Here is a 24,679-nt window from a genome sequence, read left to right as displayed (position 1 = left end):
TACACATATATACGCATAATTGCAACCTGCACGAGAATTTGTCTTTCATGGCCAACCTATTTTCATGAATATATATTTTTTTACAGTTGTGCGAACCGATCCAATCGTGTTGTAAAAAAAAAAAAAAAAATGGCTCCTCTCCGGGGGCGGAATTTCCCTCGCAATTGAGGAAAAAAAAAAAAAAAACACCGCACTGGAAAAAAGAAAACATGCAAAATAAACGGGTTGAACAAATGCAAAACAGTAGTTGGAACAAAAAAGGGGAAACAAATCCAAGTTGGTCACTGTAGAGGGAAGTGTACAATTCCCCGCGCGTAAAAGAAAATTACACAAATGGCCAAACCGATTGTGGAATTCATTTTTCCAATTGTTTGAAAAAAAGTTAAGGAGCAGCAGAGCGGGTGTACATATTAAAAAGTTGTACTTCCTAAACCTGTGTCCCTGCTGAACTTCAGTTCATTTAATCAATTTGCTCGGAAAAGGTATTGGTTCAATGTTCGGTTAAATGGTGTTAAGAAAGGAGGCCGAAGCCCCCCGGGGAGTGTTCCAACCTTTGGAAAAGCAAACGTGTGTTACGCTCAGGCGTTTTCCCCGGTGGGGGTAGTCATATAAGTAACATCCCCGTGTATGCGTCAAACGGGTGGTTTTCCTGTCCAACCTGAGGAACTCTTCGTGCCTTCTCTTGCGCAAAAAAAAAAAAAAAAAAATGCAACATATAGAATGCAGTTCTGTTGCTAAATTTCACCTCTTTTTAGAACGCCCCAGAATTGCGCTGGAGTGGCCTCCATTCCTCGCAGAAATGAACAAATGGGTTTGAAGAAACCCGATGGGGTGAATTTCACGCGGTGTTCGCCCCTCTCACATGAGCCACGTTCTTCCCATTTCCTATTCTCCAACGAACGGTTAAATTACGAACGATCGCAAAGTCCAGACTTATCCTCCCCCTCCTCTATGTTGTTTTCCAATTTGGGAAACTTCACATAAAGCACCCATGCACACAGGGTAAAAAAAAAAAAAAAAAAAAATTATTGGCTGTTCAGAAAAAAAAAGAAAAAAATTACCCTTTTTAACTATTTCTTATCCATTTTAAAGCTAGCTGGAAAAAAAAAAAAAAAAAAAAAAAAAAAAAGTACATCTAAATATGTGTGCATAAATATGAACTCACCTATGCGCACAATTATGTTTTCCACCGCGGGTACGCGCAAGTTCGATCTGCACACAGAATTAATCTGAGCCCTGCCGAGGAAGTACACTCCCCTCCATTTTGCGTAAGCACTTGTCTATATGTCTTTCTCTATGTGTGTGCTTATCTGTGAACCTTGCCCATGCACGGTAAAAGGAGAATGCCCACACACTTATGCATTTATTGGAGGGAAAAATTAAGAAACCTCTTCCGAGTTTCATCGAACGAAGGTCTACATTACTTACAAGACAAACGTGCATGCTTGCAGTGAAACGACTTCTCCCTTTTTTTCTGTTCTCTCCCTAAATTACCACAAACAATTGCGCAACATGATTGACTCGTGCCCAAGTAGCGCTTTAAACGAGTTCCGCTTAAGTGAAGAACAGATCATCGAAAATTTTACGCGCAACCGAAATGGTTCTAAACAGGACGCGCCACAGTTGCTGTGTGCCCCCAAGAGGGACGATGACCCTCTCAATGAATACCCTCACCTGCGCTCACCTGACGAAGTGGAAAAACGCAGAATGCCAGTCCTTGCACCTGGCAGAGTTCTTCCCCCTGCCGATCGCGTCACACATAACTCCAGCAATTTCGGTAATGGACAACAAACCAGTACATTCGCTTCCCCCCACCCATGCGCTGCATACATGCTCCTCCTCGTTACGTCAACCGAATCGGAAAAGGAAAAAAAAAAAAATAATAATAAAAATTTTAAAAATCCCCCTCTTGTTTTTTTCATCAGATGACGCCCGCGGGATGGACTACCCCATTGAAAGCCTACTACGCAAAATCAGGAACTTAGAAAATGAAAAAAAATACCTACTGAAGTCTTTGGAGAATAAACAAAACGTGGAATTGGAGTATAGGAAGGCACTCGAGACACAGGTAAAAAGAGACAGCATGAGGTGGGTCACAGGCGGGTTGATTACTCCGCCAAAGGGTAGCATCATTTGGGAAGACCTTCCCTCCCTATGTGCAGCCAAATAAGTGAATCACCCCAGTGGGGTATATCACAAATGAACTGTACGAACCGCGAACACACTGAATGTGCCACCTCCCCCCTTCACAAACAAAACCCTGCAGGCCGCATTCGTCAGCGCAGAGAATAAAAAGTCCCAATTCTACGAAAACGAATGGCTGCACATGAAGTCAAAGGAACACTCGTTCATGTAAGGGAATTAAATGGAGAAGAAAAATTAACAGATTGGGAGGATTGCTCCTTGACCTTTTAAGATACTCCCAGTTTACATTCTTCCGCTTTGCAATTTCGATTGAAAAAATTCTTTGTCCACCATGGTCGTATGTAATACGTGATGGGTGGTAAGTTTCCCCTCTGCATAAATCTATTATCGTCCCATGTATTTTTTTCCCTTTTCGAAGGACCTCCGGGAGATCCCCCCTGAGGCAGACGCTGGAGTTGTTCTACGAAGATGATGACCTGTACAAGGTGAGAGCGAAAAGGAAAAATGCAAAATGGATCAGAGGAGAGGGATGCAAAAACAGAACGGTGAATAATGCCCCCTTTCATTTTCACCACATGCAGAAATTAGGAAGACTCACCAGCACCCAGGAAACCTTCATCGCTAACTTGATCGAGGACCATAAGAACTTGGCCCAGGAAAGGAACTCCATTTCGAGGAAGTACCAGGAGGCAGTGGTAATCTTGCGTATGTAGAGGGGAGTTTCTGTAGATAAGGACATCAAACCCATGTTACGTATGTTCCCCTTCTGGTATAAACGCGCAACAGCTGAGTGATGACCACCCACCCTCTCCCTGCAGGACGCCAACTTCCAACTCTACCAACAGAACGAAATGCTCAAAGCGCAGAATATAAACCTCGTGGAAAGGAACAAAGACGCGATAGATCAACAAATGGTAAATATTTAAAGGGAATGATGGAGAGAAGTTTTTTGAAAATGCCCCCTCTTTTGTGCTAAAAGGCATGTACACAGCTCAGTTAAATTAATTCTTTCCCTTTTTTACAACTTCCCAATCCTAACAGGAAGAAAAATTAGTCGCGCTGAATGCCTCGTTAATTCATGTCCAGAAGGAAAACATACAACTCAGGGGTGAGTTTCCCCTGACTAAATCACCAATTGGCCTTTTTACCACAAATGTGATGCACACCAGTTGGTTATCTGTCCTAAACCATTTGCACGTCCACACCGATGAAATGCATAAAAACATTCCACCACCATTGCCCTCCCCGTAGAAACAGTAGACCAGTACACACAGCTCATCGAGAACATAGAAAAATGCCCCGAAGTAAATACAGAGAAGTCCCCAATAGGGCCAATAGCTCACTACACCTTGCTCGCTTAAGTACGCCCGACACTCCCTTTAGTTTTTCCTTCCTACCCCTTCAGGTGAATTCCATCAAGGAGGAGTTGAACAAGTTTAAAAAATATTTGCTAAAATGAAGCGGAATGGGCATGCACACCTGACGTTCCAGGGAGGTGTCATTTCGTGTCGGTGTCGCCTCGATGGAAAAAAGGGAAAAACCCTCGCAAAGTAGCCTAGTAGCGTAGTAGCCCAGTTAACTGTTTATCCGTTTATTACCTGTACAAAAGAAAACTACCCATTTTGGAGACCCATATCACGTGAAGGATCTAACCACGGATGATCATTCTCCTTCTTTGACTTTACCCTTTTCCCCAATTTAGCTAGCTTGTTAGTTGTTACCCTACCGTTTGTGTGTTCGCAGTCGGAGTCACTCTCCTGTACTGCGTTGCCACTTTGAATGGACGTGTCTTTTTCATTTTTTTTAATCAATTCGTTTAGCCGAACCAGAGCATGTCCATGTAAACTGTTCCACAGGACTGAACAACTGAACACGTGATGCAGTTGCATCTCCCAAATCGATGTGATTTTAATTAATGCTTAATAGGTTCCCGCTAACTGGGGATTCACCATCCCTTACGTTGCCATTTACACTGCGGAGCAAGTATACCCTACCGTCTTGCCCCTCTTAAAGTGCGATGCATCATTTACGCACCTCTTGTCGACAGCGTCGCCGATGATATTCCCTCATACGATTTGGTTTGGTTTAAAAAAAAAAGGTTCACCAGTTGGGTGGTGGAGGCTTCAACGCACAAACATGTGTGTGTATACGCGTTAGATTGCATTCCACGCGGAAGGCAGAAAAAAAAAAAAAAAAAATGATTAATTAGGTAGACAAATTGGTGACGGGCAGGGAAACGCAAAGGGGCACATCAAACAAAGCAGGTGTGGTAAAAAGAGTTCCCTGGTCTGTAGCATCCATCCACTTCGCTACCACCACTTCCCCGCTTCTCCCCTACACCATATCGGCGAAGCAGTAATGAATGAGAGCCTCCCTGGCGTTCTGTATGCGTGTGAACGGGTTGGGGTCCAACAGCTTCAGACACAAGTCGAGCACATCGGGGTGGTCCTGCCAAATGAACGGATCGAAGTTGGGCTTGGTGTGCATTAAAATCTTCTTCTTCAACGAAACAGGCATATCATTACTTATCTGAAATGGGAAACGACCATCCATGAGAGCATACAAAATGACACCACAGGACCATACGTCGTTAGCTGTGGAGATGATCCCATCTAGCGATTCAGGAGACATGTAGGGGGCCGTTCCACATATGACTTCGGACCTTCTGTTGGGGCTAAACTTGCTTGACTTTACTTTTTCCATCATATCCATGTCGATTAAGCACAGATCGTTGTAAGAGTTGTTTCCCTCCTTTCTTCTTCTCTTCTTTGTAATATAATTTTTTGTAAGCTCTCTAAATGTGGAACATCTAGTTCCTTCGTTCTTTTCGAACCTCAACAGGGAAATATTTTTCTGTCCCTTTTTTGGTGACCTGTACCCCTTCATAAGGAGAAGGGCCTGCATGTAGTTCCCTTCGTGGCTCATTCGATCCAAGTTGTGTTGCCCCCTTTTCATGGATCGGTAGTCTTCCCTATCGCAGCAATGGGAATGAAAGGAGTTTACCGTTATGGAGGAACCTCCTGAGGAACCTTCGGAGGAGCCGCAAAAATTCGAGTGGGCAGACAACACTGTCGATGTGCGTCTACCCGGTCCCTCCAACGAGGTGCACGCGGGAACCTCTTTGGAAAGTGCTTCATTGGAGAAGACCCCATTGGAAAAGCATACACTGGAGAAGCACCCACTGGAGGAGAATATCCCATGGGAGGACAGGCCGTTCGAGTAGACCCCACTGGAGGGGAAACCACTAGGAAGGGACTCCCCGGAGGTGGCTCCCCCTGGAAGAGCACCAACACGTAAAGCGCGATTAACCTGGCCCCCCCTCTCCATACCGCTTCGCTGGAGACCCCTCAGTGCACACGAGCCAAACTCTTCACCCTCGTAGTCTCTCTTCCGCTTCCTCTTAAACATAATATTTTCCAGCTTAATATCCCTATGGATGATATTGTTGGAGTGCAAAAAGTCCAACCCGAGTAGAAGGTTCTTCATGATACACTTAATCTCCCGAACCTCCAGGGATCCAGGAACGAGGGACATAAAATAGTCCAGCAAAGTGCACCCCTCACAATACTCCATGACGATGAAGTTGTAGTTTTCTTCGTCAAAAACATCATATATAGGAATTACATTCCTGTGTCTGTTCTGTTTTAAAAATAAATACTTCTGGTAAAATTCGTTCATGTGATGATCATCTCTCTCTTCTCTCATAATCACCTTCATTGCATAGGTCTTCTTGTTAAGCACGTTCATACATTTATAAACTTGCGACTTTTCTCCACAGTAGATCAACCCTACGATGCAATACAACTTATTGTAGTACGTACAATTGGGGTTAATACACACGGAGGAACTTAATACGCATGGGGTCGTCTTCAAATGGGGCATATCCTCGTCCTGCAGCTTGGCTCTTCCGTCTTTACTGCGTTTTTCCTTCATTCGGATTGGCTTGTTGCCCTTTTCACAGTTATCCTCCTGGACCCCTTCCCGCCGGTACACACTTATCACGTACTTTATTGCGCTCTCTTCGAGGCAATTTTTATCCTCTACAAGATTATAGGATGACAAGCAATTTTTTTGGAGTCTTTCCAGGCTTGTCTCCCCCCCGTTTTTAGAGCCCATTTTTTTTTTCTTCTTCCCCCTACTTTGGTTGATCCCTTCATCTTGCTTATCCTCGAATAGAGAGAAGAATGGTCCTTGTTGCTCCTTTCCCACTTGGCTTTTCTCCCTCCTCGCTTTGTGTCTCGAGCCACTCCTATGATCTATGCACTTCCTATTCACCACGTTCCGCTTATTCGCCTTACCCCTCGTCTTCCTTTTCCTCTCCTTCCTCACGTTCAACCACTGCCGCTTCCTGTCACTGCAAAAAGAGAACTTACCCCTTTTGCCCGTTGTGATAGAGTTTGCCAAATGATCCTCACACAGTGCCTTCGTCCTACCAAAATGGGGTTCTTCCACACCACCTACACGAGTATCCCTCCCGCTGCGCCCCCAATGTGGACCGCCGACTGGGGAGGAACGTATCTGATTCTTCCCTCCAGAAATCCTTTCGCTGAATGTACTTTGCCTGCTCTTCTTCAACTTTTTTTCTGCCGCTAAGGAGGGAGCCCTGTTCTGAGTTCCCCCACACCGATGACAGCTAAACAAGGTAGAACAGGAACGATCGTTGCAGCCTCCATTTGTGTGCCTGCTTTTATCACGCTTCGACCACGAGCGGCGGGGAGGAAAATGCCCCCCAGTTTCCGCCCCACGAGAGCAAACTCTGCCGCATGTGCTCGCCGCTCCGTTTTTCTCCTTTTTTTTTTTCTTCTTCTTCTTCGTCTCCTCCTCCATCTGCCTCACGAACCCTTTTTCCCCGTTTGACCCCACAACCTTGGTGATCATCTTCTCCCCCCTGCAGCGCACAACATAACCAGAGTTAGCCCGAACGCATGTTAACACCTTGTCTAGACTTTTATATTTTTTTAAAGTGGAAAAATTAAAATATTCGTTTCCTAAAACAGGGACGGATGAAGATTCCTGATTCGTTTTGCGGCAACAAAACGAGAGGTACGTCTTTGCCTTTGCTTGCAGTTGGAGGGTCCTTCCTCTGTTTATTCTACCACTAGGAATACCGTCAAGTGGGCATTCCAGTACCACTTCATCGTCACGATAATGAGACAAATTCCTACGCAAATCACTTGGAACTTCCTCCTTCGATTCCCCCCTGTCGGATCGGGTGCACGGCTCCACAAACTCACTGTAGCAGAAAATGGATTTCTTCTTTGTAATTCTCATTAACTTGAATTTGTTGTAAAATGTAAACGTCCCAAGTTTTTTATTTTTTCGTGTTCCTTGTTTTCTCCCATTTTTGTGGCTCCACTTGTAGAAGCAACTCGTGTCGTTATGTGATTGCCCCAAGGGTTCACCCTCCCCTTTTGGGTCTCTACTCTTCGCCCTCCTACGTGACTTCACCATCCCTTCACTTCGCCATATACACTCAGCAACGTTACCTGCACTGGTGTTTTTTCCTCTACTACGAAATTCGCTCGTCGTCAATTTTTTGCAGGAGGGAAGCATCGAATCGCTGTGGGCCTTTTTCGACGCGTTCATATTTCCACGTAGCATTTTTCCTTCCACGTGTAAAATATGTTCTTTCTGTTCACAGGAAGACGCACTCTTCCCCTGCAAGGGGTACTTCCGAGCAGGGGTGCTACCTGTGTGTGTGTCTTCCTGTCCACCACTTGCTCCCCCCCTTAGTGGACCTTCGGTGTGCAGTTCCTCTGAACCCTTCTTTACGGTTCTTGTGTTGTTTCTCTGTTTGTTCCTTAAAACGGCCGCGTGTTCCCCATAACTGATCGAATCGCTTCCTGCACGTGTGTCTCTGTTACGCATACAGAACCTGCAGTTGGGACCCTCTTCACCTTTCCGATCGTTCGTGCCTGCATCACGAGGATAGAAAATACAACTCCCCTTCACGAGATCATCACTGAAGGGGACTTCACTGTCACCTGAATTGCAAGAACCGTTGCTGTAAGTTTTAATGGAACATTTGAACAGCTTGCCGAGGTTCCTATCCGTCTGTGTGGGGTCAACATTAGTGCCTGCTTGTCCGAGGCAATAATTCGGTGGTGTCTCCTCCGAAGATGCTTTCCCTTTTCTGCTTGGTGTAGTAGGGTCTCCATTCGAGTCGTCCCCCTGGCTTCTGCCCCTGCCCAAGCGACTACTCACGACTCCATTGCCAAGACGCTCTTTCAGGAAACAGTTTATGAGGGCGCTCTCTGCTGGTTCTCTTCTCGCCACATCAACGAGGTGCGGCTGCCCCGCTTTGGCTACGCTGCCTTTCCCTCCTCTTGCGCCATTTTTAACGGCGTAGTTACTGCTCTTTCGTGGCACATCCTCCCTATACAATTTACACGATTCTGTATCTTCATTCGAGGCAACATGGCATATTTTACTAGCGGACGAAGTGCTGCTGTTTTCCTGTGACGACCCGCACCCTTTCTTTAGCAGCCTCTTCCAGGTTAAGGAATTCAAGCTGCACTTAACTGTGTATTGCTCATCATCTGGTGGTAACCCAACCAGACCTCCTGCAGTAGCGTCCACGCTCCCTGGTCGCTTATTCTTATTAGTCAAATTGTTGTACTTGTAGAAGCTAATCAGGTTGGTTTTTTCCTTCCCTTTTGTGTTTCCACCTGGGGGGCCATTTTCTTGGGCGCATACTTTCCTCTTAGAAATAGAAAGCCCAGTAGACGGATTCGCATCCTCAACTGGGTCATTACAATATCTTATGAACTCTGCGCTAGTTCTTGTCTCGCCCAATTTGCCACCTTCATCACAGGTCTCCACATGTTTTAACCTCATAGATGAATTCTTCACGCAGTCATTACAGGGGGGTGGATTAAACTCCTCCTTCGAGGACAAGTGATCCAAATGACGACAGTTCCGATTGTTGATCGCATCACCACAATTACGTGTATTCGTCGTATGCTTCAACAACTGCAAATATTTGTTCTTCATGTTTTTTTTTTTAATTGCTTCGTTTGTACCACTTCGGTGGTCCATATACCTGCCTGCACATGTCTTGTGTTCGTCAATACTGGCGGAAATAATTTTCAGGTTCTTCACCGCTTCATATTTATCCATTTGGGAGTTCGGCGAATATCGGCTTGGGTGGGGCGGAATGTACGTGTTATTAGGGGTGTGCTGTTCGATTCGAAGATAATTCCATACGATTGGACGTGTGTAGTGGGTTTCTCTAGCTGTTGTAGACTGCCACCCAGCGCACGTCCTCCTCAAAGTGAAAGCTACGTCAAACAAAGCAGGCGTGCGAAAAGAAAGGAAAAACGAATAAACACAACAGCAGACAAAGTGTGACTAACCGCTAGGTCACACTGTGTGCAACTGATCCGAGGGTAGACTTCCAAACTAGAATGACTTAGTGTTGTCCCCCCCTTCTTAAGCCAACCTCGAAATGAATTTTTTCCTGCACGGAAGGTTTCTCACTAAGGTATGCGTAAAAAAAATACAATTAACTTAAGGTTCTCGCTGGTGTGTACCTTAGCCTTTTCTTCCCTGGATAGGTTTGCTTCCAACAGGTTGGAAGCCATTACTAGGGACACGCAAGGATGCAGTTGTATGCAATTGCGTGTAGATGCACGTAGGCGTATGTACCCTTGCGTCGGTTTATCCTGATGTTTAGAGGCGAATACGCTCGCATGCGCGTAATGGCCAGTTCAACTTAACGCATGTTCCTCAATCTATGCTCAGTGGAAAAAAGTGTGTAGTTCGCACGGGGAAATACACTTCAAGCAAAGGGACTGAACTTAACGGACGCGGTGACAGCCAGGCAGCCACGACATGCACATAAATAAAAAAAAGTTAAAAAACAAAAATTGCAATTTTATAATAAATTACAAGAAAAAAAAAAAAAAAAAAAAAAATTAAGACCTCCATAATGGTAGTAACGGATAAGGAAAAAATTAATTAGAGCTTATACAGTAGCTTCACGCTAGATGGATAAGACGCAGGAATAGGAATGTTTATAGGTTAAAATGAAGCAGCGGCAGGAAAGGTGAAAAACGTAAAAAGAGCAGTTGGCGCAACAAAAAAGAAGCGACGATGCAGCGCATGCAGCACCGTCAACACACTGACAAAAAAAAAAAAAAAAAAAAAGCAACAAAAACAAAAGCGAAAGCAAAAGAAAAGGCAAATGCAACAACGAAAAAACAGCGACGATCTTTTCCTAATTTCCGTAAAGCCGAACCCGCGCTGGTGAACATGCACAGATCGACTAGGGGTGATTCACAGTAGTTCACGGCGGAGCAGCACAATTCGTAGGCCCCACCAACAACGCATCAAAATTGAATACAATTTTTCCTAAGTGCACATAATACTACTTTAAAAAGGATTTCTCAAAAAAAAAAAAAAAAAAAAAAATGTTTATGAAATAAAACGGCCTCTTTATTGGATCATAGTTGTTTGGCGATGCGTAATATGCCAAGAGGGTTTATAAGAAAAAAATACACTCATGAGAAAAGGGGTATTCAAAAACGAATTCACGTACGAAGAGGTATGCAATTATGGACTCGTTTAAACGCGCATATATATATATATAAATACACTCTTGTAGGGAAGGACAAGTCCTAAAGAATTCTACATTGCCCATTTCCCATAGCGGTGGACATGCGTGTCCACCACAACGGTGTGTTCAAAGCTAACTTCCTGGGAAAGGGCAACTCGGTTGTACTGGTGGAAAAAAATTTGTATGAACGTCTACACTGTGAAAAAGATGATGGCTAACTATGAAAAAAAAAAAAAAAAAAAAAAAAAAAAAAAAGTTGTTCATACAAACTGTGCATATAAAATGGGCATATAAGATGTGTAGATAAATTGTGCGCAAAGTTGTGCGTGAAAATATGAGCGAGTTGTTGCACAGCCAACCAGGCAACCGAACGAACAGCCAAATGTGAAGGTGAACAACACATACTCTGTTCTTAGTGGCCTCTGGATGATCGGCCATGCAGAGATCGCGCGGAAATTAAAAAAAAAAAGGATCTTCGACCAGTTGTATATGGGGGTGGTGGTTCATTTTGGTTATTCATTTACCTTTTTTTTTTTGGCAGCATCGCGAATGATGTTGCAAAGCAGGGACACACAAGAAAAAAACAAGAAAACGGCTGCTTCGAGTTAAGCGAAGGAGGCATAACTTTCACGTAAAAGGGGGGGTGAAAAGAGCTAGCGAAAAAAAAACGTAAACAAAATTATGTGCGAAGATGTGTGCAAAAAAAAAAAAAAAAAAAAAAAAAAAAAGCTTGTACATCTTTTTACTTCCTTTCTGCGGTTTCTTTTATGTTGTTGTTTTTTTTTTTTTTTTTTCTTTTTTCGTTTTTTTTTTATTAACCGTTTATAAAAAAAAGGTTGGAAACATTTTCTGGCGAGCCTTTTTACCTCACACTGTGTGAAAAGTTGCACTTTTAAAATTAATGAAAATGAAGATGGCGCTGCGGTGGGCCCCTCCCAGGTTGGCAGTTGTAACCTGTTGTATGTTCTGATAAAATGAACTTGCGGTGTAGGAACGTTTCAATAAAAAAAGAATGACACTCCGAAGTGCAGCTCATTCGGGTGGCGATTGAGAACAAAAAAAAGTAACTTCAAATAAAACAATTCGAATAAATTGGTTTCCTCTGCCCATTTACACTGTCATGTGTACCACACGTTGTCACCCACACGTAATGTGTACAGCCGAACAGGGAAGAAATTCATGTACGCATTCCCACGAAATGGTGAATAAAGCGGCACATAAAACGTGCAAAAGAGTAAATAAATAGGTGGGCAGATGGATAAGCAAACCTGTCAGACAAAACGATGCCTCATGGTGACCGCGGGACGGGGAAGAAGTTTTCGCCTCCCCTCCAACACACACATGTGTTGAATATCACCTATGAGACAGCACGTGCTACGGTAGAACGCAAGCGAACGCTCTACCTCCCAGTGCTTATTCGCTGCGCCAGGTGAGCAACGCACAAAGTGCTCCTAACCCCCTGCAGAGCGGCGGCATTTTCATTGCAAAGCTTCGGCGTAACGCTCAACCACTTCAAAACAGTACACGGATTTATCTTCTTAAAAATTAATAACTGTTGAATTTTTTTTAAAATAGCAAGGAAAGGTTCATCAAAAGAGCTATATTTAAAAAAGAAAGAGAGACACAACAATACATTTCGCACCTCCTTCACATCCACTTTTTGTATAAGTTCTCCAACAGATGTGACGTGTTCCTTTTGGATCACTATCTTTTCGCTCTTACAAACAGCTTTTAAAATAATCTCTAGCCCCCTTTCCGTGAGTTTCATTTCGGGGGATCCATTCTTTAGCAGCGTATTTAGAAGCAAAGCAGTAATTTGCTCCATTTTTTTTTCATTTTTTGTTTTCTCTGCACAGTAGTATAAAGCTATATGCGATAAGTAGTCAAGATAATCTATCTTATCTTCCAGCAATTCCCAAAATAAATTTACCAAATGGGTAAAATTGGGATCAAACGACAAGCTGTTACAGTAGGCATGAAGCATGACAACTAACTCGTCTGCACTGAAGGAGTTTCTAATTGCTCTCACTCTGTCGTGAACTAACTCCCACATGTAATGGTTATTCATTCTCCTTCTGTTAATATCTTCACATGTGTGTGCCAACGCACTGTTGTTCATTTTTGAAATACGTCTTAAGAAGGCATCTTCTAAATTGTAAGATTCTTCCATTTCTTTTATGGCTTCTTTCTTTTCTTGGAAATAGGACTTGAATGGTGCTCTCTTCTCCCCACTGAGCAGAGCTCTGTTTATACCTTTCAAATGCCAGGTGGGCCGATCGAATGTCCTCCTCCACAGATAAGTCATATTGACAAGGGGGCGAAGACTTCCCATACTCGTCGTACTTTGTGAAGTAGTGAAAAAACAATTTGGATTGGCTCACCAGATTCATCCGCCTGTAGTGTACACATACGCGACGTACAACCTGTTCTCCCAACGTGTGCCTTCCCTGCTGGCAAGTCTTACAGGACTTTTTGGACGGGAAGGGCAGCTAACCAGGGTACTATATATGTGCATGTGCATAATACCCACTTGTGCCCTCACTCCGGTGAGTACATCCCCAGCTGGGCTTGGCTCATCGCTGCACGCACGGGTAGCGCGCCCGACGTTGCTAGATGGTTAGAGGGGAAAATCCTTTTGTTATTTTTTCTCCCCCCAAAAAATGCCATTTTGCGCAAGTATATATATATATATTTTTTTTTTTGTGCCCATTATGTGAGCAGTGGATGTGAAGCTGATTTACTGGGGAATTTTCCCCTTCCTGGTCTAGCAAAGTGCGGCAGGTACACTCTTCCATGTGGTGTGGCTCACAGGTTCGTTGTCAGTGTGCTGCCCACAATTGTCCTTTGCTCCCTTGGGCATTTCTTCCCCCGACGTGATTTTCCGTAGAGAGGGGGCACCACGCGGTTTCTAAGATGTGGTCTACCCTTCGCGAAAATCCCAAAAAGAAAAAAAAATAAAAAAATAAAAATGAAAAAAATAAAAAACAGAAATATAAAAATAAAGTAAATAGAGCAAATCGAAGTATGCGCAAATAATGCGGTATTCATTTCCATACAGGTGCGAACCCGGCATGCACTTCCAACCATGCGCAACCCTTCCTACGCGGCGACGTGGGGGCCTACCGAATTGGAAGGGAACAGCCCGACTTTTTCAGAGGTGGTAAAACAATCTTTTCTCCATCCTTTTATCGTGGCAATTTTTTTACGCCACAAAAATGAGAAAAAAAAAAAAATAAATAAAATCGCTTTCTCCCATCACAAGTGATATTTTTTTCGTAGCGCAGTAACTCGGAAGGAACAAGTAAAAGGACGACCACCACTTTATCTTCCGCGTTTTCTACAAGATAGCGACTTTGCTAGCATAGGAAGTTTGTACCTACTTAATATGGGTTTACCGCCCGTATTGTATGCATTACGTTCTCTCACTTTTTAAGGCCAAAAATAATTCCTTTTTCCTCTCTTTTTTTTTTGGTGTGAGCAGAGTGGAAAGGGGGGGCCTACCTTTTTGCATATAGGCGACCCGTGGCTGTATATGCGGATCGAGAGGGCGCCATTGGAGAAGCGCTGCTAAAACGAGTCCGCAAATGCATGCGTTGAGTTAGCATGCATCCTTATTGGTTTCCCCATTTGTGAGGAAGAACTACAGAGCGAAAGTAACAAAGCTGGCCTATATTCAGCCAAGCTGAGGGAGGCAGTACGCCTGACGTGAGACGTCTTCCGGTTCGTTGTTCTTCTTCAGTGGGAAGAAAAAACTAACCTACTTGGGAAACACGCTGAAATTCCTGGAAGGACCATGAAAGGGGGAAGTAGTGCAGTTGCGGGACGTAGTGGAGGTGGTTGCCGAATAAAAAAGGTGACCTTCCGAGAACCTCCAGAAGTCTGTGAATTTAGTAAAAACGAGAAGCATGAGTATGATGAACTGTCTTGTGGAGAAAGTGAAGCTAATGAATTTTTTTTGGACGACACCGAGATGTCATCACTGATGGAAAACTTCGACCCGACAGATTTTGGCATTAAAGAAAAGCTAACTGAAAGTGAAAAGAAAATACTCATCAGGGAAATTTACGGAAGAAGAAGCGCTAATGGTGCGTCCTCTACGTCCGTATCAAACAGGAAGCAGGACAAGAAGAGTATTACCCTTAGGGTGGAACATCCAGGGGGGACACAAGAAGAAACAACCAGCTATGCTAGTAAGCAGAATGGAGGAAGCCAACGTTGGGAACATGCCATAGACAACACAAGTGAGACGAACATCAAAATGATGGAAAATCAGAAGAAGAAGAGGAAAAAAAAAATCAAAGGACGACGGAAGGAGGAGGACCCTATGGCCTACCTCGATGGAGATTGTTACTTCCCAGATGACGGGTATGACTATGAACAACACCTAAAAACTATAAGTCCCAATTTTGTAAGTGTAAAATCCAAAGCAGAGAATAACCTTTTTGAGGTTAAGCCAACAGATGAAGAAGAAACAGAACTATTTAAAACGTTCGAAGCGGACAACTACGAAGAACTGAATGATAATTTTGTGTACGAAGCACAGGATGTGAGTGGGGAGGATAAGTTAGACGTGCCAAAGGATCTCATTTGGGGCACCCCCGACGATTGGAGTTTCCCCATGGGGGGTATGAGTGCCACTTATTTGACTGACGATTCGATGCAACTAAACCAGTTTGGAGAAAGCGAGGACGGAGACACCACCGACGGGGGGATTAGCGATGTGGAGGCAGCCCGTTTGCCAGGGAATCATCACCTTCGTAGTGGTAGCAGCGGCGGTGACCAAGGTAAACGAGGCAACCCGAAAGAGAACGGATACGTCATCTTCGATGAAGGTACACACGCAGGAATATCCACATGTGAGAAGAAAAAACAAAAGGATACAAACACAGACGAAAGCGACCCGAACGCACTAAAGCTGAGCGATCTGGTCAAGCTGGAAATGCAAAAAGTCGACAGCAAGAATTTGAATGAAATAAAAAATATTGTTGTAAAAAAAAAAAAAAAAAAAAAAAAAAATCGTACAGCAAATAATACAGATAATACACTTGTCAACGTAAATGTAGAGGACAAAATCAAAATTTTGCAAATTTTAAATTCACAAAAGGAGGAAGAAGGTCACCGTGGGAAGGGTGATGGGGAAGAGAACTCCCATTCGGACGCATCCGGGGAGAATTTCTTCTCCTCCTCTGATGCATCGTCTTCATCACTGTCATACGATTGCGAAACAATCCTCACGACCAAGACGAACACAACAAACCACCCCTGTAAGTTAGTTATTCCCAAGAAGGTCCCTACCCCCGCTTCTGCCAACCCGCTGATTAACCCTCTCCCTCAGGGCAACGCAAACCCGAGGAGGAGGGACAGGGAGAAGGAGAAAGTGGCCGAAGAGGCCAAACTGGAGAGCTACGTAGTCCTGGAAAATGTAAGTAGTTCGCTTGCCAGGTTTAAAGCGGAAATGCGGCAAATCGATGAAGAGGTCACTCTCTCTTGCGTCAACGCCCATGCGTCTATTCGTGGGTGTTCCTCTGCACAACGCCTACTCATCGCATATGTGCCACTCATTCATTTCCCACCAGTTCACTTGAAACGCATGTCCACACATCCACACGTCCACACGTCCACACATCCACACGTCCACACTTCCCCACCTGTAGATAAACACCACGCGCGGCAAAAACGAAACCCCCGAAGAAAAGAGGGAGCGGAAGAAGTCCGTCAAGGAGGCGCAACGTCTGAACCGGAAGTTGAAAAAGGAAAACGCCCTGCTGATGAAGGTACGGCCTGTGAGCTGATAAAGTTTGCTTGCTGTCCCCCCTTTGTTCGCTTTGTGTATTTATTACTTTTGTCCTTCACATTTTTTCGTTACACTTCCCCCTCCCCGTAGAGCGAGAAAAAAATGATGAACAAGAATAGCAACCCCTTCGACATCAGAGACAACGTCAAGTACATTAAACTGTGAACCGGGATCCGTTCGTCACGCTCCGCATTGACGATTCTTGTGCTCCTCGGTTGGCGAACTCAGCCGAATGGACGTGGCGATGTGGCTAACCACGCTTTCGCTGCACTGGCGGAAAGAGCACCGTCTATTTGTTTCGTTTTGCCCGGTCATTTTGCTGGGCATTTTTTTTACAGGCTTTTAATTTCCCCTTTTTCGTGTTATATCCCCCCCTTTAATTTCCTTTTTTCGTCGCACCCATAACTCCATAACTTTTGTGCCTATCAAAATGGATTTCCTTGAAATATCTCTCCCCCTACTAGCTTTTCACCCCTTCTGGATGATCCACATTGAGAAGATGAAAAAAAAAAAACAGTTACAACGAAACAACAGTTTTTTTACAAAATTGCCAAAGTGGGCATCCGGGGTGGAAAAACATTATTTCTGTGTAGGGGAACCCCCCCCAAAAAAAAGGATAATCAAATCATAAGGACAAAGTGGCAATGTATGCACATCCGCCACGCACAAAAAAAAAAAAAAAATGCACTTTCTCGCTAAGCGCTGTTTTCCTCGCAAAATGGGATAATGACTTTCATGAAGTGGTCCTTAATGACGTTATAATATCTATCCTCCTCATGAAAGGTCACCTCATAATCACTACAATCCAAAAACACTTTCGCCATTTTGCCTGCACACACCCGTTCCACATGTTCATATTCGTCGAACAATTTTTGCATAAATGAAAAATCTCCCAGTGTTTTATTCACATGATAAATGACTCTTCGGATGAACTTTCTGTTAAAACATTTGAAGAAGTCTTGGGGCGGGTACGCTACTGTTTTTTTCCCCCTCAAGGGGGGGAATCTGCTTAAAAAGGTGTGGTAGTAATATTCGTTCTGCGCTTTGGGCGGTTCACCCGCTTCGTCCATTTTGTCCACTTCACGACTTTCATCCCCCCCCTTGTCATTCACAGAACAGCCACTGCAATACGTCCCCAGCAAGGAACGCACGTTCAGCCTGGAAAAGCATTTATAAAAATGTTGGTACAAAATTTGAAAGAGAGCCACAACTTGGTCCCTCTTCAGCTTGTGGATACTACTGGTGGTGCCTTTCCATATGGTGGCGTGATCCCTGAAGTTTTTGCGTCGTCTTCCCTGGCCACTGCAACGGTCACCACTGCAACGGTCATCACTGCCACGGTTATAGCTACTATTACTACTTTTACTACTGTTACGGCTATGGATACTACCGCTTCTCCCCCTTCCATCGCTGTCACCCCCTCTTTGGGGGGACCCAGTGGAGACCTTCCTAACGCAGATCTTGTCTACACATGTCGGCAAAATTTTGCTGAAGAAGGCATGAGAAAAAACCTCGTCGAAGTGCATATCCAAGGGATTCCCCTTCCTATCGTCCCCTTTAAAAAATAAATTGCGCCTCTCATAAATCACCTCCATTTGGGGACTCAAATAGACCCCCAAATTTCCCTTCAAGTAAACATAATAAATGCCCCTTTGTTGGGCTTCCTTTCTATGTGTTTTGCAACCCAACCTGCTGCGCTTTGGTTGCTCATCACTGGGGGAAGTGTGTCTCCGGGAATACTTACTACGGTAGGCGCTGGTCTTTATTTCTTTTCTTCGTTGATCGCCTTGCTCAGTTTTAACACCATCCGTCGGTAAGTATTTACCGTGGGGGGATTTACCCCTTTTCCTTTTCTTCGCTACATCTTCATCGTTTTGTGTTTTACCTGAGCGGGTCCTTTTCTTCTTCCCCTTGTCGGATCCCTTTACGTCCTTTGTGCATTTTTCCCTTGTCTTTTTTGTTCCCACTTCGATTAATTTTTTTTTTATCACGTTTGGTTTTTTCGCCTCTTCGATGAGGACGTTGCGATGGGGAGAAACCTCACTTGGAGGCGCGGTGGTAGAATCAACAGGATGATCCATGACGGATCCATTTGGGGGGTCCTCCCTAGCTACCTCCTCCACGCTGTGTTTAACCACCCCCCCATTTCTGCCACTCCTCTCAGGGCTATCATCCAGTTTGAAGTGCTTCTCCAATTGGGGATCTCTGCAGGATTTTATGTTCCTCTTCAGGATTATTTTTACTGGTCTCCTTTGCGTAGTTGGAAGTGGAAGGTTCGCTTGGTGGGGAAGCTCCTCCCGTTCTGTTCGATCGAGCTGCGTTTCCCTCTTCACACGCTTCCTGCGCCAAGCCGATTTAAAAACAAAACTGAACAGCTCATGCGAGAGGAACGACCTGTACCTAACGGCGCACACTGCACACAGGGATTTTACAATTTTCCTCATCTTCCTAAGGGGAAGCTTTTCCGGCTCGTCCATTTTGGTTCTTCGTAAAAAACGTCTTATCCTTTTTGCGCATCTGTGAAGGATCCTCATCTTGCGCGTTTCTGAAATTTCGTTGGCACTGGCTCTGGGGTGCGGACCAACCTTCGGATTGTCCTGATGAGCGGTATCGCTGGAGTGGGAGCTAGGGCACCCAGGGAGGCTACTTCCCACCTTCCTCGAAAGATCAACAAGATCAACAGGGCGATCATGTGGTGAAGGTATCATATGTGACGACTCCTCCCGTGAAGACGTTACCTCTGTGGTCTCCACTTGTGACACCCCCAACGGGGAAGGGTCCCCCCCTTGTTGCTGATCCACACAATCGCTGGAGCATCTGTCCAAACCGTACATGTTGCACTTCAACCGGATCAACGTTGCTTCCTCCGTGGAAGTGTCACCCTCCAAGTAGAACCTCCTTAAAAATTGTAGATAATATTGGTACAACAGTTCGAACCGCTTTATATGTACCTCTCTACGAGTGAAGTGGGCGTTGTTGTAGCTGCCCTCTCCGGGGGAATCTCCTCCCAAATGCCGAATCGACTCAGTAAGCTCCTTCACCTGGAGGTACTCCCCAAGCATGTTCATTTTATACTGCTGTCTTGTGAACTCCCTGATTTGGAAGTAAAATTGTACTTTCTCCATTTGCTCAATCTTATCGTCTTGGTCCATTTTGCACCTGCTATTTTTTTTTCCAGTGTGCAAAAGGGAAGAATAATAGTTGGAGGTTTGTCCACTTGGGGGAAGTTCCAGATAGGACGGACCCACCTGCGTGAAGTCAGCGAAACGGACGTGGCACCAAACATATATATCCTCATCGGTATTCACACATGACAAGATAGTCTTCCTTCCTTCAGGTAAAAGGGCGCGCATAATTCTATTCACGCTTCTTATTATGCTTTTCTTCCTTTCGCATGGAGCATGCACATAGACTTCTCCACTTTTCCAATCAGTGGGGGAATTGCACAGGGGAAGACGACCCACGATGTTGAAGTCGGTAAAAATAGAATTTCTACGTGATCTATTTGCCACCGTTGGGATATCTTCACCTTTCCTGTTTTCTTCTTGAGGGTCCTCCCCCGAGGTACATCCGTTGTGATTATTCCTTAGCTTATTAAGGCTGGAAAATATTCCTTTATGAAGTGTCTCTATCCTTGCCCTTATAGTGTCTACTTTATGTGTGTTGTCCATTTGGCTGTTCTCTCTTTCCCCCGATTTTGCCTTCTCCGTTTGATCCCTGACCTTCGGGTGGTCATTCTGTTGTAGGTTGTACCTCCACCAGGCGTTCACACAATGGGAGGTCGCTTCACTGTCGACGCTTTCTCTTTTGAAATGCCTTCCAGTAATGTCACTTGGGAGATGCTCCCCACTTGACTGACCTTTCTGCAAACTTAGTTCACACCCTTTTGAGGATTCCTCGTCACTAATAGGGGTGTGTCTTGTCCATTTCATATGTTTAACGACGGAGTCATAGCGGTTGGAGGGACCAACATACGTCCAGTTGTTGTACCATTTGATCGGTCTTCTCATACCCAATAAACTACTTCCCCATCTTCTCCTACCCCAAGTACTGTTACCCCCCTCATCCCCTTCCCTCTTATTCATCAACTCCAAAAAGTTAACACTCGGATGCGAAAAAATGTAGTCTACCATGGAGTTGAATATGTGCCTGTACTTTATGTCGTACTTATCCATGTGATCCGTTAGGCTCCTTTGGGGCGACACGTTGGGGGGGTCAGAGACAGCTGGCGTGTCCGTGGAGGAATGAGTCCTTCCACCGTCGTCCTCGGCACTATCATGGGCCTCATCGTAACTGTCATCACAGGTGTCATCACGGGTGTCATCGTACTTGTCATCATCGCTGCCACTCTGGGCGGGGCACTTCTCTTTAAATTCTTCCCTCTCCACGGAGATCAAATAATTTACAATCGAGTGCACATCGTCGCAGTTCATGTCCACCACGTGAAGGGGTTCGTTTGGGAGTACTTCTACTGTTCCCCCCTGCGCTTCCTTATAATTGGAGTTACAACTATGTGTATTTGATTCGTCCATTCCTTCCACGGAGCAGTACCTGTGAAGGCGCGATTCCCCCAGGGGTACCTCTACCTGTATGTCGTTCCGCGTAGATTCACTTCCGCCTTCGCTTTGGTGGCTACTAAATGGGCGCATGTTAAAGTTCTCCTGATGTTGGTCATAATTTATCATGGCACTACCCTCTTCTTCTTCCTCTTCCTCATTCCTTTTCCCCTTCTTGGGGTTATTTTCCGCTTCGTCCGTTTTCTTCATCCCGCGTTAAAAAGTCAAAAAGGGGTCACGTAGGGGGGTCAAAAGTGGTCACATGCTGGCAGTCGTACAGCAGTTATATAGACATAAACACGGGGGGATCTGACAAAAGTGCAGCTTTGCTGAGATGCCCCCCCTCTTGCCCCCTTTATACACCTCGCTAGCTTCCCACAACTGCCGCTCATATGCTGTTGAGCAAACGCTTCCCCCCTTGGCAGCCTCACCATGCTGCTTCCCTTTTATTGTGTAATCTGTTCATACGATGCTTCTACGAGAAGCAAAAGGAAGTCCCCTTTAGTGCGCCCCCCTTGGGGTAACTTCTTATGCTAAAATTTCCTCGCCCCTCCACTCATCCTACTTCTTCCCCAACGTAGAACGGCATGTCAGAACCCAGCGGGTGCACTTCCAACTGATCAACCTACTTAATTCGTATCACCACAGGTATGCAGATGGGTACGAAAAAAAAAAAAAAAAAAAAAAAAAAAAAAAAAAAAAAAAAAACAGGAACCTTGCCGTTATAAAGGTAGTACCCCCAAAGTATAACGCGCCTCACAAGGGCATCCCTTTTTTGGACGTTCCGAAAATTCACAGGAAATGCGATACTTTCCAAAAGAAAAAAGGTTGATCATTCCCCGGAGGGGTGACGAACCTGCAGAAAATATTTCTACACAGTTGGAGTCAGTTCTAAATTAGTGTCCCCTGGCCTTGCCGCCTGGCTCGCAATGGGCCAAGCGTTTTTATACTTTTTCCCTGCAAACTACTCTTCCCCCCTTGAGTTACGGACCAACAATGAACGATGATTGGGGTGAGCGCGCGTAGACTGGCCGGGTACCCCAAGGCCTCCTTCCACGAGCAGAATATAAACCCCTTCTCGAATGTGCAGTGGTGAGTGTGCATCGCAGCAGCTGTGTAAAGGCGCCCCCAAATTGCAGCAAATGTGATCCCAAACTGCGTTGAAAAAGATTCGACTGCTCCAAACTTTGCCAAACTTTGCCAAACTTTCCCCCGCAGGAAAAGCACCCCCTTCCTAAAGAAGAACATGCCCAAGACGGATATCTTCGCAGAGGAGCACGTGTCAAAAAATGCCATTAGCGTATTCGACAGGGAGAAGGGAAACTGGTTCGTCATCGACGCCTACAACAAAAGCGTTGGAAGTCTCAGCGTGTGCATTAGCAAGTTGCTGCAAGGGAAGTACCGAGTCGATCACAACCCAAACAGAGTGAACAGCAGTAGTGTCATAGTAGTCAATGCAATCCACGTGAAGTTCTATGGTCACACGTGGGACACCAAGGTGTATAAATTCCCCAGAAAAAGTTACTCAAAGGGACCCAAAATTTTAACGTGTAAAACCGTATTCGCCAAAAACCCTTCGATGATTTTAAACTTAGCTGTTAAGAGGATGCTCCCAAACAATCGACTACGTCAACTTTATTATAGGAAGCTTTTTGTCTACCCGGGGGCTATCCACCCGCACTGGGGCATACCCCAGGTGATCGTTCCGAAGAAGGACATGGACCGCACTGCGGACCAGCAAGTCGTGAAGGCATTCACAGTCGTCTAAAATGGGGGAATCTCCCCCATCCCCCCTGTTTTTTTTTTTTTTTTCCTTTTAGTATTTGTACATGACAGGAAAACACACACAATTCCTCCTTTTTTGAAGGAGCACCTGGTGTGGTCCTTTTTTCCTGCATGGAGCCCTTCATATATTTTGAATTTCGCCCCATGGAGGGACATTTCTACTTTTACATAGACACGCACAAAGCGGAATGTCAAAGGTGTAGTCAAAGGGGACACCCCTTCCCCCATCAGCCAGTGCATGCGCGTTCCCTACTCTACATCCTATTAGAGCGTCGCATTATCGCTCGTTTTGAATGCACCCGATTAGCAAAAAAAACGAATGTGAAAGCAGCGTGGTGTACATCCCCTTTATAGTAACCCACCACCACCACCTTTTTACCCCTCATCCTGTGCTTCACCTCTCTCGATTGCGGGCACGCTGCGCAATTTTCAAAAGGGCAATGATTCCCCAGCGATATTTGCCTTGTCGCATAGCTCCAACGGTAAGCGATACGTGGCACGCGACAGAATGTGGCTTGGACAAGGGAACCACATTTTGAGAGACCATCTTGAAATGCCCCCCCCCCAAACACAAACCTTGAAGGATCCTCCACGTCTGCCTGTATATACGGTCGTATAGTTCTGTGTCGTCTATTTGTGCATTGCCCCCAGAAGCATTTTCATTTTGCGAGTAATTTGTACAATAAGGGGAATGCACTCGTTAGTATGTGCGTACAGAGGAGCATCTATATAAGCAGTTGCACAGGTAGATCTACGCATACATGCAGGAATGTATCTTCACGGGGGCGTCTCCTTCCTACCCCTCGAATCAAACTTAGGCAGAGCCCCAACCATAAACACGCTTCACAAAAGGGGTGATCCTCCCCCCTACCCCCTTTTTTTTATGGAGAAGGGGCTTTAAAATGTACATGCATAAGTATACGCAAAGGGACTTCCTAATAGGATGCATACCTGATGGGGCGTTCCACCTGGAAATGGCCCCCCCTTCCTCCTACTAAAACAGGTGAACCAAATTACCCATAAAAATACCATTTTGTGCTGCTTTCCCTTTTTGTGAAAAAAAAAAAAAAAAAAAAAAGAACAAACCGGAGAAGCAACGATAGGAAGCGGCTTGAGGAAGCCTTTGAACGGATGTTCAACGCCTCTGGAGAGTGCCAATTTTTAGCGACCATCCCCCAGCGTGCATGCTTGTATGCGCAGGGCGTAAGGCGAGGTTTACCTTTACGGCTCAGCAACTAGGGATGGGGCGAACACCGTAGCGTTCGTGCCTTTGCGCGCGGGGATCGGTTCAGTCGGTTCGATAAAATTTGTTCACGCTTCATTCCGTTCGCATTAACGCTATATTTTATTAGAACAGTGCTCGTTCCTTGCCCATATTTATCCGCTCATCGGATCATCTATTTATCTACTTATCCACTCAGCCACTTATCCCCTTCTTGGCTACCTTTTTTCCCGGCGCCCTTTAAATCTACTTTGCGCTACCGCCTAGTGGATCATCACTCGTTCACCAGATCGCTTCAAACAAATTGTACTGGCGAACGCGCGGACCTGTTTTCCCCTCCCACGCGTGAAGTTATCACGAACATTCATGCCACGTGGAAAGTGACTTATTATATCACTTTGCTTCGTGTGAACTGATTTGGAAGGAACAATTTGGGATCGTTGAGTTAGCCATCCCTACGTTTAACCACCCCCGGAAGGGTAAAGATAGAGGGGGTCACACTGCACAAGTAGTTTTTGTTCTTGCGGTGGAGGCGTAGAGCCGCGCTTTTGATCCTACGTAAAGCGCGCGGGGATTCCCTGAAAATATGCCACTTCAGGACGAAGCGTATATGTGTTTGC

General features: G+C 45.1%; 6 protein-coding genes across 6 annotated transcripts; 3 read left to right on the top strand and 3 right to left on the bottom strand.

The window, feature by feature from the left end:
* Positions 1 to 1,512: 1,512 nt before the first annotated feature.
* PCOAH_00009340 (Uncharacterized protein) lies at positions 1,513 to 3,604 on the top strand (the record flags this gene model as incomplete). The annotated part of the gene is made up of 9 exons (XM_020057743.1): positions 1,513 to 1,777; positions 1,926 to 2,068; positions 2,267 to 2,352; positions 2,564 to 2,630; positions 2,727 to 2,840; positions 2,964 to 3,059; positions 3,187 to 3,253; positions 3,397 to 3,449; positions 3,551 to 3,604. The coding sequence occupies 9 exons, from the start codon at positions 1,513 to 1,515 to the stop codon at positions 3,602 to 3,604; spliced, it is 945 nt and encodes a 314-aa protein (XP_019913035.1).
* Positions 3,605 to 4,479: 875 nt separating this feature from the next.
* PCOAH_00009330 (Ser/Thr protein kinase) lies at positions 4,480 to 9,264 on the bottom strand (the record flags this gene model as incomplete). The annotated part of the gene is made up of 1 exon (XM_020057742.1): positions 4,480 to 9,264. The coding sequence occupies one exon, from the start codon at positions 9,262 to 9,264 to the stop codon at positions 4,480 to 4,482; it is 4,785 nt and encodes a 1,594-aa protein (XP_019913040.1).
* Positions 9,265 to 12,101: 2,837 nt separating this feature from the next.
* On the bottom strand, positions 12,102 to 13,034 carry PCOAH_00009320 (Uncharacterized protein; the record flags this gene model as incomplete). The annotated part of the gene is made up of 1 exon (XM_020057741.1): positions 12,102 to 13,034. One exon carries the CDS (start codon positions 13,032 to 13,034, stop codon positions 12,102 to 12,104), a length of 933 nt encoding a protein of 310 aa, XP_019913291.1.
* Positions 13,035 to 14,495: 1,461 nt separating this feature from the next.
* Positions 14,496 to 16,661, top strand: PCOAH_00009310 (Uncharacterized protein; the record flags this gene model as incomplete). Its single annotated transcript, XM_020057740.1, has 3 exons — positions 14,496 to 16,124; positions 16,357 to 16,476; positions 16,587 to 16,661. The coding sequence occupies 3 exons, from the start codon at positions 14,496 to 14,498 to the stop codon at positions 16,659 to 16,661; spliced, it is 1,824 nt and encodes a 607-aa protein (XP_019913189.1).
* Positions 16,662 to 17,191: 530 nt separating this feature from the next.
* PCOAH_00009300 (Ser/Thr kinase) lies at positions 17,192 to 21,262 on the bottom strand (the record flags this gene model as incomplete). Its single annotated transcript, XM_020057739.1, has 1 exon — positions 17,192 to 21,262. One exon carries the CDS (start codon positions 21,260 to 21,262, stop codon positions 17,192 to 17,194), a length of 4,071 nt encoding a protein of 1,356 aa, XP_019913092.1.
* A 793-nt stretch (positions 21,263 to 22,055) lies between these two features.
* PCOAH_00009290 (Ribosomal protein L13) lies at positions 22,056 to 22,820 on the top strand (the record flags this gene model as incomplete). Its single annotated transcript, XM_020057738.1, has 2 exons — positions 22,056 to 22,144; positions 22,271 to 22,820. 2 exons carry the CDS (start codon positions 22,056 to 22,058, stop codon positions 22,818 to 22,820), a joined length of 639 nt encoding a protein of 212 aa, XP_019913134.1.
* Positions 22,821 to 24,679: the final 1,859 nt, after the last annotated feature.

This window comes from Plasmodium coatneyi, chromosome 4, assembly GCF_001680005.1.
Source record: "Plasmodium coatneyi strain Hackeri chromosome 4, complete sequence".
Taxonomy (NCBI): domain Eukaryota; phylum Apicomplexa; class Aconoidasida; order Haemosporida; family Plasmodiidae; genus Plasmodium; species Plasmodium coatneyi.
Note: the sequence above shows the minus strand (reverse complement) of the source record. Positions and strands in the feature narration are given on the sequence as shown.